The sequence below is a fragment of the Vanellus vanellus genome, assembly GCF_965231255.1.
Source record: "Vanellus vanellus genome assembly, chromosome: 2".
Classification (NCBI taxonomy): Eukaryota; Metazoa; Chordata; class Aves; order Charadriiformes; family Charadriidae; genus Vanellus; species Vanellus vanellus.
This window is the reverse complement of record NC_138906.1, coordinates 147,146,384-147,162,170: the sequence shown is the minus strand read 5'-3', so window position 1 is coordinate 147,162,170 and position 15,787 is coordinate 147,146,384. Positions and strand designations below refer to the sequence as shown.

General features: G+C 44.0%; 1 protein-coding gene across 1 annotated transcript in view; it reads left to right on the top strand.

Moving 5' to 3' along the window:
- Positions 1-6,913: 6,913 nt before the first annotated feature.
- SNX31 (sorting nexin 31) overlaps positions 6,914-15,787 on the top strand; it is a gene marked incomplete at its 5' end in the record, with an annotated part of 31,571 nt that continues 22,697 nt past the window's right edge. The window contains 3 exons of the mRNA XM_082499247.1: positions 6,914-7,141; positions 13,823-13,937; positions 15,066-15,130. Coding sequence (XP_082355373.1) covers positions 6,914-7,141; positions 13,823-13,937; positions 15,066-15,130 — 408 coding nt within the window. The remainder of the gene's footprint in view (positions 7,142-13,822; positions 13,938-15,065; positions 15,131-15,787) is intronic.

Genomic DNA, 15,787 nt, shown 5'->3' with positions numbered 1-15,787 from the left:
TTTACTTGTGATAGTTTATTTTGTACAGTGTACTTCTGATGAGGTTGTCATTCAGAATAACAGGTTAAAATCCCCACTGCAGTGTGTTTTAGCAGTTTCTAGAGAAAATTAGAGTACCTATAAGCCACCTGTTACTGATAATATAAACTTAGGCATTAAAACAAGTGAAAAGAGTGGTTAAATCCATATCTGGGTTTTAAATCCTTAATAGCATGACATCTGCGCTCTTGTCATTGTCTAATTAGAAACAGACCTTTAGATACCCTACTTTGAGATGAGCAGTAAGAAATGTTACTATAAAAGGCCTGTGTTGGAATTGTGTAACATACCAGCATGTGATCCCATTTGACCACCTGCACATGGTGTTCGTGTGCTGGCTTCCACCAGCACCATGGTGCTGGTGGAAGGAACAATCTACACAGGTCTCTGGCTGTGTCTTTAGGTGGCTAATGAACCCTGAGGTGGAGGCAGTCGTATGGATGTAGGTGAATGAGCAAGGACTGGCTGCGCTAGACAGCATTGCAAAATTCCCTTATTGTCAATGTATCAACACAAGGCATTCCAAAAACAACAGGTGAATGCATAGTAACCAAAAGATCATGCTTTTTATACAGTAAAAATCCTGTGGACAGGACTGTGTAATCCTCTGAGTCAGATATCTCTAATGCTGTGTTCTGGAACAAGTGGATGGCTACTGTTAGCTATGTTTTTTTTAGCCCTCTCTTAATATGAGACCAGTTGGTTTATTTTTAACTGCTACATTTTGGGGTTTTTAACGTGCTGAACAACTCTTTCTTGTCAGAGGCAACATTGAAAGTCTCAACTAGGTCTTTGGTAACTAAATAATTGAATTATTACTGGAAAAAAATACAGCTAGGGTGCTTTAAATCAGCAGATTTGAAAACTAAGAAAGTGATCTGAAATTGAATACTTACTATTTAATATTCATTACCGAGATTGTTTCAGTGATTTCCAGTTGTAATGTGTCACAGAGCTCTGCCTACAGTGAGCTTATGTGAAACTTTGTGGGTTTTTTTTATCCAATTTGTGAATGGTGAAATAATTCTAGCCATTTTAGTGGCTCCAGGAATCTGCTTTTCATGCAGAAGGTGACCTTCCAGGTTCATCCTTATACTTGACTGACATTTAAAAAATAGAATTGAAAGGGAGAGGGTGCCTTTTTAAAAGAAATTGCTGCTTGATCTAAATCTGATCTAGTGTACAGTACCATAGAAATCTTGTCTTCACTGGGGGTTGATAGGACCTTTAAGTCAGCTTGTGTGTTGGTCACTAAAAAGCATCCAAGCAAATGACTAATGTCAGCAGAAGTGAGAAGAGCCAATACTAGCACTTGAGCTGTTCAATTTGCTACAGGACCTTACTGAGGTTGAGAGTTTTGCTGGATGAAAACTGTTGAACGCATAATCAAGAGAGACAGAGTAACAAGAGCTTTTGCTGTAAAACAAACTTTCACTGTGTAAATTAGCAGATACATTGAAGTTGGTCATCCACAGATGGGTTATCCTACGGTTGCTGCCTTGCTTTTTTTCCCCTGCTTCTTTTAAGGGAGTACTTTCTGCAGCCTTGCAGAGTATGAGAGGCATTTTCTAGCCAGTTTAGCCCATAATTGGCTGTATAAGCTGCTTAATCAAAATTGATAATGCAGGGGGAGAAAGGAAGCAGTGAAGATGGCATGTCCTCCTTTTACAGAGAAGAGAGAAAAACCTGGCAGGCTGGGATGGAGGAAAGGAATGAAGATCTGTTAGTCATGGGGAAGGCATGACCCTTACCACTGCAATCCACTGGGCTCCAGTTGCTGTATTTAAAGAATACAGTTCCTGTGGAACTGTTAGTGAGTACTTTCTGGAAGGCTCTCTGGACTCCATGTTGTATGGGAGGAATGCCAGTGTTCTCTGGACCTATTGTTGCAGCCTTAAATCCCTACAGTGTACTTTCTGAAGCCCCACAAAAGACAATTCAAGAGTGGCCTTATTTTTCCTCTTGTGCAAAGATCTTCAGACTGATTTTTTTTTTTTTTTTCCTTCTGTTAAGTGAATTTGAGAAATAAGCCTAGCACGGAGAAGTGAAATTGGTCTGGCATAAATGAATCCTATTTAAAATCCTTAGGTTAAGCTTGTACAATTCCTATGATCAGTCCTGTTGGAGGCAGGCTGGGTTAGGCTTTAATTTGCAATCCTGCTGAAGTGTACAACTGTAAGAATTTTTGAAATTGGATGGTAAATCCTAAAAAGTAGGTGATTCAGACAAGATGTGTACGCAATAAGAGGTTGAATGTACAACCTTAATTTTATGTAAAGTCAACTATAAAAACATTAAAGCTTTGAAGGCAGTTTTAAAGTGCTACAAATAATTAGCACCATAATAGAAATGTTGAAGAATTGGATGGTATTAAAGGTTTAATGGAAGGTCTAAAGGATGATATAAAGACCTAACCATTTGCAGGAGTTTCGGGGCCCTAGTAGGAAAGTAAGAGCCCACCTCACTTCTGCTTTTTTCCCAGATAAGAGTTAATGGGTTGTCGGGGAGTCTGCTGGAGTTAACCAAACTAATTTTTATGTTTAAGACTGTGGAAGTTATTTAACCTCTTGCATATGGGGAAACTGAAAAAGGAGGAAAACAGTTCCTCCAGCTTTGTTCAAGGCTTTTGTGGGTGTGTCAAGCACTGGCATCTGTACCAGCCTGAAATACTAGGTAGTTCTTGTGGTGGAAGGAAACAGTGAAGCAATTCTGCTGAGGCGATCATGACAGCTTAAGAAAACAAAACTATAGGTTGGTTGGGTTTGTTTCTTCCCACTCTTAATTACACGGTAACTCCCCACTGTATACCACAAAAGCCTATTTAATCAGTCTCCTATTATTTTATTTTTTTTTAATCTTAGAGATAGTGAACAATGTGTATGTTAGTGTCTCTATCAATGTATCTTTAGAGTACTGCTGTAAAACAACGCACCACACAGAAAAATCAATTTATTCAGTAGAGGTAGAGCATTGTTCCCGTGGATTAATAGGCAGCCTAACTGGCAGTCACTTCCTCTTGCAACATGTTCCCTCTAGTGTGTTTCAGAGGCTTACGCTGATCCTTAAACTGCCCTGCAGCCACCCAGCGCTAAGCTGATTTTGCTGGATTCTCTGGTATTTCATTCCTTCAGTCCTTCCCTGTCTTCTGTTAGAACCACAGCAAATGCTTCAGAGTTTAGCAGCAACCAATAGCCCACTCCTGAAATGAATGGCAATTTGAAGGAATGAATGGTACTATATTCACCATCCGCTTGCCCAAGCTGAATGTGGCTTGATGGGCAACTAAATCAAAGATTTGGTGCAGAGGTAATCTGGATTGCATGCATTCTCTTTGCTGCTCTGCAGAAGCCCAGGAAATTTGGATTTCACTGGGTGCTGGGCGAGGAGGGGGCAAGGTGGTAGAAATCAAGATGTTCCCGAGTCAAGCAATATCATTACAGTTGCCAGTTTACACTAATTAGATGTCTACCCTTGAGTAAATAAATAGTATCTTCAGTCCTCCCACCTAAATACATTTCCTTCTCAGGAGTATTGTTAATGATTGCTATGGTCAACTGGATGTTGAAAGACAGCCACTTACCATTTTGGATTTGGATTCTCAGCAAAAAGGTTTTCTGAATTCTGCATCTAATAGACATATTTCTGCTAGGAATAACTGAAAAAAAAAAAAAAAAAAAAAAAAACACAACCTCCCAAAAACCCAACCAGGATTTGTATTTATTCTCAATAGGTCCAGGAGTTGTGGTCCAAGCTGACATCCTAGAGAGCCACACTCCCATCCTTGGGACCACAATTCACTATGTTTTCATAGTTCTGTGTTTCAGGTATGTGGCAAGGCAGTGCTGGCCATCCTACTTGGGATTAAGTGGGATGCTCTATTTCTGGGATTGATCTTTCCATTGGAGTTGCTCACTGAACATAAGCAACATTTTCACTCCCTGCTGGAGTAGCTTAAACTACTAGTGAACTTTTCATAGCTTCCCATGTACATGAGTTGTCCCTGAGAGGAGATTTGAGGTTAGAAATGCCTCCTGAGTAAATTCAGCACAGGCTTGGATTTACTGGAATCAGAAGCTACTCTCAAAAATGTCTCGGTTCTCTCAGATTACTTTTTATTATGTAAGTGGGCACTTTGCATTAAACTGCCCTGTCTCCCATACCTCCTTCCCATTTTCCCTTTGATCAACCAGTCCTTTCCTTACAAAGAGAAATACCACATCCTCTGTCCTGTTATATCAATTAGCTGCCTCATTAACATCATGGCAAGTGATACTAAGAGCCCTGCACCACCTTTGCAATGAAAAGCCATAGGAAGGCTACAAGATCTGGCTGGGAAATGCTGCAGGTCTTCCCTGATGGAGTTGCAAAGGCAGCATGCTGACTTAAAGAGGATCTGCAGCTCAACTGCTAGCGAAGGAGGCAAGTATGGGGCCTCCCTGTTCTCATGTGAAGACTTGAAACCTGGGAAATCCTCATATGCCTTACTCTCACCAGGTAACAATTTGCATTTGGGTTCCTGTCTCTTCTGAGCCACAAGTCAGCATCTTACTCGCTACCTGCCCTCTTTGCAGGTTTTTCCTCAATTAACGAGCCAGGAGGAGCACACAAAACCCCAAGATATAATTCCTCAACAAGGCAGGCAGAAATTTCAGCACACCAGCTGCCTAACTGCTGTTCCTTTGGCAACTATGAGTTCATGTGGTAAGACTGCCTCTGCAAAGGAAAGCCTTTAGTCCTGCTTACCTTCTCTAGGATGTGGTCAATAGTGATGGATAGTAGCTGTATCCATGTGAAAATGGAGTTGGCAGGTTACAAATCCTTGGGACGTGGCATTTGAAGTGAATACAAATTTGAAACAAACATTTTCAGCTAGACTAAGACCACAAGGTGCACATGGAGTTAGAGCTCCCTTTGAAGGACTTGGACAACAAGAACAAAGACAAAATATTTTCAAAAAATAATTTGAAACTTCGATTTCTCACTTGTATTGGGATTGAATGTAGTCATTAAGAAAGAAAGGAAATGACAAGCTGGGCCAACATAACAGGCCTGTTGTACATTAAGTACTAGTTGCAGTTTATCTATGCCAAATATTCTCCTACTTCCCATGTAACCTGCTAAAGAAACATCACTAATCAAGTCATGTTCCAGCTGGCTACAGCTGTCCAGAGGTATGTACTTTTTTATAGCTCTGAGCACACTTTAGAATGTTCCATGTGATATCTGAGCATTCAGAAAAAAATTATGCCCTGGATAGGCTATCTGTTTGTGTCACATTGCAGTGACTGGGACGTTGGGTTGCCTGTGGTCTAGGTTAAACTTGAAGTCAGCAGATGACATAAAACAGAGATTACAGTTCAAAAAGTGGGCCTCAAACATTGCATTGTCACATCTGTAAGTGGAAACTTGCTTAATCCTGTCTCTTGCCACTGTTAGAGATTTGCTACCAAAGGCAGCTCAGTTTCCCCTCCTGTAGTTTTCCAGAGGGGAACGAGATTCAGACAGATGAGAAGAGACCACCAAACTAGAATGACAGCAGAACTGGAAAATTCCTGCCCATGGCCCAGAGCATAGATCTTTCCTCTGTCTGCCTATACCTCACATTTTTCCATCCAACTCATCACACAGCCACCTTGCCTCCCAGGTTACAAGCGGAGATGTGGATTTGCAAAGTGGCTTGGGATGTGAGCAATGATACACATAGAGGCCTTGCTCAGGAGGGGAAGGAAAGCTCTTCCAGAGCTCCTCAGGTGCAGGTGCCTCATCTCCCAGGTACAACAGGGCAGCCATGACACCGGCGCTACAAAGGTGGCTCTGTAAGAGGGCGGTTGCATGGGTGCTCCAAAAGTTGTTAGACTGGTTCTATTTGGCTGCACGGATGAAGAAGAAAAACAAATCAAGTTATCGAACATGTTACACAATGTTATTTTATTTACTCTTCTCCATTTTCTCCAGAATGCCCACAGTTAATCCTGTTTCTTGAAAAATAAGTACAAACCTCATTCCACTGGGAAGAGGTTTTCCCCAGGTCAGTTAGCGTATCACAGCCTTCCCGAGGTGATTTTCTTCTTCTGACGAAGGGCCTTTCGGTGAGGTCAGAGTACTGTGCTGATGTCAGGCTCCAGTGTGCAGGGGAGGCATTTCAGCTGCATTAGTTCCACGCTGGTGAACTCATGTCACGTCTCCAGCAGCACTGCCTGTGTAAGACTACCGGGACTTCCACAGTGATCCGCATGAGAAGGCCCAGCTCCCACAGCGCCTTTCCCTCAGGGGTACCAGAAATACACTAAATGAAGCTATGAAATATGGCAAGCATAACTCAGCTTTATTGTCTGGTAATTTGTGACAAACAAAATTCCCAGGCCAGAGACGAACCTGCCATTTTAAGTATATTTGACCTCCAGTGAGGCACTGTATGAAAAAAGGACTTTTATTTTCTCACAAACCTGCTGCATACCCATTTCATCAGGCAGTCCCTAGTTCCTGTTCCTTGAAAAACAGTGAATTACCACTTACTAGTCCCCTCCCCCGTGCTGTTCGTGCCTCCTTCCCTGCTCAGGACCGTCTCCTCAGTGCCCCGGGTCATCCCTGCCGCCCTCCTCAGCCAGGCCGCTTCCCCTGCGGGGCACCGCTTGGCGCTTATTAACCATTAAATTCGCCCTAATGAGGCCCCTTGAGGCAGGGCCATTTCCCCCGGTAGGCCCCTTTTCTGGAGGAATTTCTAATAAAAGCCACCGCCCCCGCGGCTGCGCCTGAGGGACCGTCCCGTCTTGACGCCCGCGGCAGCGCCCCCTGGCGTCGCGCCCGCTCCCCCTGCGCCTGCCGGAGCCTCCCTCAGCTTCGTCGCGCCGTGAGGGGACGGGACGGCCTCGCCATGAAGCTGCACTTCAGCATCACCGCCGCCGAGGAGCGGCGGGAGAGGCGCGGGGGGAGTTACGTGGTGGGCGCGGGGCGGGGAGCGGGTGGCGGGTGGCGGGGGCCGGTGGGGCCGGGCGCGGGCTCGGGTCTGACGGCGGTGTGCTTGCAGCTGTACTCGGTGTGCCTGGAGGGCTTCCTGCTGGGCAAGGCGCGGTATAGCCAGCTCCGCCGCTGGGACGCGCAGGTGAGGACCGGCCGGGGGGTAGCGGGGTGGGGGGACACCCCGAAAAGCCTCGGTGGGGGCAGCCTGGCGGGGTGCGGGCGGCCATCGGGCCCCGCGGCCGGGCCCCTCTGAGGGCTGCAGAGCAAGAGGGGCTCTCCTGGCCCGCACAGGCCCAGCGTGGGATGGGGGCAGAGAGTTGTTTCTACCCAAATCTGCATTATTGAAGCCTTCCTTCGTGCTGACAGCACGGGGGGGGGGGGGACGCGCCTGGTGCCAACCCGTGCCCTGCCCTCCCACCTGGCCCTGTCACCCTGCCCGTGCCCTCTGCTGCGGTGCTGCCGGAGGGGCAGAGCTGCCGCTCGTAGGGCACCCATGTTTGCAGGGTGAAATCCAGCAGCAATTGAGAGGCAAATAAATAAAAAAGAAGCCACGGGATGTGGTCGAAGGACATGGTAAACTGGTTTAATGGGAGATGTTGGCCAAGCAGCAGCAGGTGTGGGCTCCAGGTGCCTCTTTTCCTTGGCCTCTGGGAGAGAGGTGCAACTGCTTTATTGGGGTCTTTAGAAAGTGTACTGAGGTCAGTCCAGGCAAATTGCACAGTCAGTTGCAGGTTTTTGTTGTGGGGTCTGTTTTTTTTTTTTGGACAAGCCAGGGGTTAATAGAGCATTGGATCCTTTGGCCTATATTCCCTAGGTGTATAACTCAGGAGTGACCCTTTCCACGCAGGCAATTACTAGGCAATTGCAAAACAGCTGGAACACAGGCTTGGAGTATTCCAAGAAATAGTGGGCATCAGGGAATGGTCCCAGTTAACTGAAGTGGATTATTTCAGGGTAAATCTGCCTGTTTATGCCTCTGCTTTTGTTTTGTTTCTTGTCCAAGTTGCCTCTGTCCTTTTACCCTCTATCCTTCCTCTGGTATTCTTAGGAAGATAATGTGACGTTGAGATTTTTCCATGGAGGCTGAGTAGCCACTAGCTTTCTTTCTGCTAGCCTGAACTTTCTGGCCTTTGCTAGTCCATGGATCCAAGTGAAATCTCTCCCAGCTCTTCCATCAGCCTGGGTGCACACTGTCATCCCTGCTGAGCAGCCTTCATTTACCTTGACAACCCTATTTGAGGCCCTGTTTGATGAATGCTTCTTCTGGCAGTGGGTTAGGTAGGTGCTTCTTCTTTTGGTAGCCTCCTCTCAGTTGCAGTGGTAAGACCGCTTTGGAGCAGTTTTTCAGCCAGGTAACCCTGGATGGGGAATCAGTCAATCTTTCCCATCTCTATGACTGCACATGCAGTTGGAGTAGCACAGCTAAAAAGCAGCTGAGTCAGCAGCAGGGCTGCCACAGGAGGCAATGTTTGCTGAGGTGTGCTCTTCTGCCCCAGCTCTGCAATTCTTTTCCCTGTGGGGGCTCTCACAGTAATATTTTGCTTTGATTCATGGAGCATTTTGGATGACATATCCGAACTCATAAACCAGCTTAGGTATTTGCTTGCTTTTTCTTTAAGACTTACTGTTTCTTGCTCAAGAGGCTTTAACTTCATTAACGCTCTCAGCAAAATCTTTCCCTTCTCTGCATCGTCTGTAACAGACAGTTTGCCTTTTGCTGGGCTTTACAACTTGTTAGCTGATTTTTTTTTTTTTTTTTTTTTTTTTTAACTTCCTTCATTCCTGCTGTTGGTAGCTGCCATACTTAGTCTTGAAGCTTGCAACTGCGCTGCTGTCCCTTAATTGTCTTCCCTGTACTTATGTGAGCTTGCTGATCTATAATTATTATATCCCATTCTGCTTATTTGGCTTGAAATACTATGTTAAGGTAGAAAAATGCACACATACAGGAAGTCTTAAACTCCAGGATACAGTAATTTCACCCTCTTGACTAGATCACATGTGGTGTCCACGAAGCCCCACAGATGCAACAATTCTGTGATGGATAAAGGATGTGAATTAGAAATAAGCTTCCCCCATGGACAGATTTCTGTGCGATTATACTTGATGGTATTTCTTAAACACTGCTCCGGAGGATCTGTCTCTGGCCTCTGTTGGATGTGATGCTGGACTAGTTGTGCCTCTGATCTCCTTCAGGGTAGTGATTTCTAAAGCACTGCTATTCCACCTTTACAAACTCCTCTCCTAACTTGTGATACAAAATCAGGACACATAATTTTTGTTTGTGATGCTGTGTCTTACCTACCCCTCTTCTCTTGCTGTGCATTTTCCTGCTCTCCATCACTTTATATTCTGAGAGTGCTTCTGTTGTTTGACACTCCCAAAGTCTGTTCCTTGCTGTCTCCCAGAGTGGTTGTTCTCTACAAAAGGACCTTCTGAAGCGGGCAACTGTTCAGAAGTTGGTAGTATGCAGTGTAGTGTAACAGAGCATAGGTTTTGGATACACTGTTGAATGGGGAGGTGCAAGTATAGTAACACTGAGCAACATCTCCTTACCTCTAGGTGCCTTACCTCCAAATGGCATTCACAACTGAAGCTGAGTACCCAAGGAAAATGGCATAGAGGGAGGTGTGAACAAGCAAGAATGATATCCTAAAAGAGATCTTGCTTAGAAGGAGTTGTTTAGGCAGGGCTGGCAGAAATGCTGAGGACAGCAGTGGAGCTTTAGCCCTTCTCCTCTTGTGGAGATAGGTACTTGGCTGTGGATTGCCAGAAGGTGCCTGTCTTGGTCCGAGGATTTACTCTGACCTCCCTCTGGGAGATGGGGCTTTGTGTTGGCTGTAAGAGGGACCAGAGGTGGCTCTGCCTTCTCCTATTTTGCCTCTTCTTTTAGGAGCTAGAGCATTCAATTGTGGGAAACCCAGTTTTCATTCCCTCCTTTGTCTTCAGTATTTAGGTATTAAGTATTAGCAGTAGAAAGGACAGCTGGAGGACCAGTCTCCCTTTGTTTGGGATGAACACTATGCACGTTGGGCAGCATTCCTTATTGTTTGGATTTGCTTAACTAAGACTTGTGTAGCCATTCTCTGCAAATGACTGTGAACAGATTCAGCAGGAGTGTCAGTGGCAGATGGATGTGCATTTTAAGTATCTAAGCTTTGGGCCTAGATTTATACAAGAACAGCTGGTACAGTGCTCTGTACTGTAACCATGTTCTCCTCTGGATTTAGTTCTGTGGGGACTGCACACTGACCAGAGCTGTGAGTCTCCATTCTGCTTATGGAGAAATAAGGCTCTCTTGCAAGAATGTACAACTGACGGGAACTTCTAGAATGGGACTACTGATTACCTGGACAGCGGTCTGTGCACTAAAAATGTTACTGTATTTCCTTGAAATTGAACAGTTGATAAAGACACAGGCTGTCCTTGGTTTCCACCTGTGTGATGTTGTGATTTTTACATTTGGCTTTTCAGTTTGGCAACCGCTTAGCGTGTCCCTCTCTAAACAGATATCATAATAATGAACCTGTGTTGTGTTGTAGGACTGAAAGGAACAGGTTATTTCTTGCAGTTGTTGGAGTATTCCCTGGTTTACTTCAAGGCAGGGAGTAAATAGGAAGTGCCCTCTGTAGGGCTAAGAGTGAAATGCAACACTGATGGATTCTGGTCATGATGCCAGTTCCACTGAGTCAGTTAGCAGCATCTGTGATTGGTATGAATGGCTCTTGGGAAAATGGTTCTAAAAAAATCTGTTAATCACAGTAAAACAATTGGTAAAAGTGAATTAAATATAGAAAATGTGGTGTTTTTTTTAAACTTTATTTAGCCAGTCATGTACCAGAATAGTCTCATAGCTTTGATTTGCTTGGATAGTTTCTGCATAAGCATATTTTAATTTTTACATGAAACGTGTTTAAGCATTTTTAATCTTAGAATGGCATCTCCTTTTAGGTATTTAATAAGGTAACTGAGAAGGAAATGCCCAGAGGCCTGTTCATTCTGTATATAATCCATACATAATATCTTTATAGTTATAATGCTGCTCTATTTTTTTTCAGGTTAGCAATTTTGTTTCTGGTGCTCTGTCTGACTTTGGTATCTGCACAGCTATGATGGAGCGTGGCCCTGGGTGAAATAGCTTGTCTAGACAGCATAGGCAGGACCTGACACCAAATAGCAGACCTATGGGATTAGACTAAGTAGGAGATGATTGATTCTGGTCAACTGCACTTCAAAACTGATGATGTCTTCTGCCAAGGTGGGGAATATTTACTGCAGAAAGATGAAAAAGAAACAGCACCAACTATGGCAGGTGTCTTTACTTCCTGTTTTGGAGAGATTAGCTCTTGGAGCTTAAAACTGTCATATTTAGGAAAGCCGCTCTCTCTGTTTTAGGTGGAAATCTTGGAGGAAGAATAAGTACCTCTTCCACCAGGTTGGAACATCCTGTCTGGGCTTCCAGCACAGTCAGATTTAAGCTTGCTTTCATGATCCAGTCTCCTGTGAGCTTTCCTGCCACTTCCTCTTGAAGCTGCCTCTGGGATAGGGAGCTAGAAGTGGAGCTGTGTCCAGCCTTGGTGCTGGGTTGTGGGCTGTGAGGCAGGACTGGCCCAAGAGGCTGCTGTGTGTTGTTGACAGGAGCTGCACGTGGTCTCAGCAAAGAAGCTGCTTGGTCAGGCGTGCAGAGAGGCCACAGGATGGGATTCCTCCCCTTGGTCAACTTGTGGAGCAGTTGACTTGAAAGTACCTGTCTAGTCAAGTAGGTCCAGTCAAGAGAAAGTGGCAGTGCACAGGGCACCCTGGTTTGAGACTGAGACATGTCTTCTGTGGAGTAGCTTTAGGTTGCAAAAACAAATCCAGAGCCTCAAAAAAAAAAAAAGGTCAGAAACAGATTTTGGGTAGGGGACCCATCTCTTATGGTGGTGTTGGCTTGGCAGGGCAGCAGGCAGTTGGCATCTGGCACCACTAGGTACAGTGGTGTTGTTGACTTGCACTTAAAACGTAGCCTAGGCCGTTGGGTTTGTGAAAACAAATGTTGGCTAGTTCCATTCTGCTAGAATGAAATGTCATGCTGGTTGACTTTCAGCACTGTACACAACTACACACTTTAAGTTTATGGGTGTTTTTCTTTAATTCTTTGAGACGTGAAAAAGCCTAATCAGCTGGGAGAAGTTTCTCTTCTCTGTAGCCCACATCCTGAGGACACACAATTGCATTTCAAGAAGCCTACCGAGCAACCGGTACGGAGATGAAATAATTATTTTTTTTAAGTAGGCCAGAGTCTCTGCTGGTGCAAACTGATGATAACAGACAGCGTAGCTTTGTGTAGGTGAGGCATTGCCTGAACACAGAGAAAGGAGAGAGGACCTCCTTGTTGTCAGGGTGGCTCTGGCTTTCTGACTCCTGGCAAATGTTTTGCTGTATCTCCTCAGTTTCTCTGCCTGTAGAGCAGAGATAATATTTTTCAGTCTCTGGGGGAAGATCACATATGTGAAGGACTTTGAAGATAAAAAGCACTCTATACTAGCTATTACTGTTAGCTTTACATAAAACCAAAGCATGTGGTGTTATCTAACTCTGATGCTGTGTATCTCGGAGCAATTCACGCATATCTAATAATCAAGAACTCAGAAATAGCAATGTGTTGCCAACGTAGGGAAAGTAGAGCTGTGAGAACATGCCTTACTCCTGTTTTTAGCCAACAGGGAGGAAAAGGTATTGCTAATTCTTGCAGTAGTAACATGTATTTTTTTTTCCAAGCTTCAGCTGCTGGAGTCATGTGAAAGACTTGGGCAGCTGGGGCCAGAGGGAAAATGTCATCTTTCACAGAATTTAGTGACACTAATTGCCGAGTTGAATACTGGTGCTTAAAATTTAATTAGTAGTAATGTCTCAGCGTACTGTAGGAGTCTCATTTTACTGATCACATGACATATTCTTTTGATTTAGGTGAAGGAGTGTTTCCAGGCAAACTTGCTGTATTTTGCTGTGTTTAGTAATGTGCGTATTGGGAAGGTAAACATAGCTCATCCTTCTCTTGAGATAATTTGCCTATAGTAGAGAATTTTTACACTTCCAAGTGACAGAACACTGCCCAAACCTGTATTGGAACTATCTTACGATAACATAAGATAATGTAATTGTGATTCTCTGGTCCTTTCAGGTTCGTTTATAAATGAGGTAGGGTTTGTACAGGGATATTATGCTCTTATTAGCCAGCTGATAGAGCTGGAGGAAGAATCAAACTTTCAGATAGTTTGTGTTCCTGAAAGATTCTCCGGTTTTTGTTGGTTTCTTTTTTTTTTTTTTCTTTGACAATATTAGGTGATCTGATAAAGGTTACTGCCTCTCACAGACAAAATAATAAAAGCCTCTGAGGTAGCACAAGTCAAAGGCAGAAGTCACCAGCTCTTAAAGAGTAGTTCTGGAGGTATAGATCAAAGAAATCTCATATGCATGTATTGGGAAGAGAAGACACCCGTAACCATGTTTTGTTTCTCCATGAGGTGTATAAGACCTAGCTGATAAGGTTAATACAGTGCTACTTTCCTGGCTCAGAACAGGAGCTCAGAAGTGGTAAGACTATAAAAATGAGGAACCCATCAAGAGGCTGCTCACTTGGACTGTCTTCTGGTGGGTGCCTGGGCAAAGGCTTTGCCGTTGCTGTGGGCCCTGAGGGCCATCAGGGAGATGCTGGGTTGGTATCCCTATGCACTTTGCAGGTCGTCATGTCTTGCTGTCAAAACAAGAAAGCATTGAAAGTTTCTTGGAAACTCTGAACACTTCTTCCCTGATGTGGAGCTTTCCTTTGGCTGTTTTGCAGCTGAGGCAGCTTTTTGGGAGTGCTGTGCCTGCTTTCCCTCCAAAGTTTTACCTGTCAATGACCAAGTCAATGGCAGATGAGAGACGGTCTCAGCTGGAGCAGTACCTTCAGAATGGTAAGCTTGACTGTAACAACCTGATCAGCTTTCATATATAGGGCTTAAACCTTTGTGGATGTGTCAACAATTGTGACTGCAGGGTGCTTTACCTTATATACTGAGCTGAGTAAGGGTGTACCGAAAAGACTGGGGCTAAGCATTGCTGGCATGTCCTCTCTGCTGATTCACTGGCTCTAGAACAGCAGCATATCATATTTCTCCTCTTATTTCTGAAGCAGCTGCCTTTGCGCAGCTTTCCCAAAATGTGAGGGTTTGGTTTCACACTAAACTTAACCCAGCTTGTCCTTCTGGTGGCAGCCCACAGTTGGCCATTCTTTGTTCTTGCAGATCAGTGAGCTGAGCCACCCATCCCTGCTGCTTCACAACTGCCAGAGCTGTCATGGGGTTGGGTGTGAGAACTTATGGCTGGTGGGTAAAAGAGAGAGGCGGGAAAGACAGGCACTTGGACTGGTAGAAGTGTAATTTGGAACTTGGCTCTACATAAACCTCTTCCCTTCAAGGATTTCTGGGCAGACTTGTGAGAATTATAACAAGATAAGAGTTTGTAGAAAAATTAAATCTCAGGCGCAATGTATTGTGTTATAAACCAGGTCTGCAGGATCCCTAGAATATGCCTTGTGAGTTTCACATAATCCAAGAAATAAAAAAAAAAAAAAATAATAACCATTCAACTACCCAAAAAGAAGGGGCTGTGAGGGGATGAAGTTAAAGAGGTTTTGTAGCCTTTGGCCTCAGTTACTTTGTGCCAAGACTTACAAAAGAGAAACTCAGGGTTAGTCTTTAAAATCTTACTTAGTGATTATTTTATCTTTTTCACTTGAGTATTCAACAGTTCCTTTTAGAGTTACTGGCCATAAGTGACCATGGAGTTATATGGCCAAGAACTTTGCTGTAGTGTTGCTTTGGGAGAATAACAACACTACATGTATTTTGCAGTGTTCATGGCTTCAGTGATTTAATAGGCTAGTAAAGGTATCTGTGCAGAAACCAAAGGATGAGTAAAGTAGCACTGACCGTTCAACCAACAGTCATGTCTTGTATACCTTGTTTTTAGATACTAGCCATGTTTTTCACCTTTTGGCTAAGTTTAGTTTCCTCCCTCCCCATTTTCCTCTTGTTTTTCAGTTACTTTGGATTCAAATATTACCAATAGTGATGTCTTCATAGGTTTTTTCCGAAAGCTACAGCAGGTAAGTTTGGAATTTTTCAGCCAAATAGTTTGTTATATGAAAGAGTTGAAATATTATCCTACCTCCTGAGTTCAAGGCTTCCTTTGCTATCTTCCTTTCCTTGTGTTCTCAGCGTATTGGTCAGTTCCGTAAAGCAGTGAGTTCTGATGAGAATGCTCTCTGTGAAGCCTGGGTGGCAATAATAATAGTATTGCTATTGTTTTGTCCACGTACAAACTTGTTTCTCACATGGAAAGAACTGTTTGCTTTGTTTTTATATCCTGTGGCATATCTGATGAATCTTTTGCCTCTAAACAGTTCCCAGAAGAGTCTTTGTGAAAGCTCAATAGAAGGATTACACACATTCTTGGATTTTGCAACTGTCAATGCTTTTTAGTAGTGTCAGTGCTTTGGACTGATAAGTGTATTGATGACTGCTGTGAAAATGTCATTTTCTCTTATCTTGCAGCTGTAGTGATGGGCAGAATCAGGCATTTATTTGGGTTGTTGCAACCTAGATGGCTTTTGAAATCCATTTTAATGTGGTCCATGACATGTATGATCATTCTTTGGCAGGCTTGGAGCCTGGATAGCTGTTGCTTGTGTCTGACTACCGCAAGGTGCTGTATGGCCCTCTTCTCTTAATTCCTCTCCAGCTGCTGTGGTTCTTATGAGGAT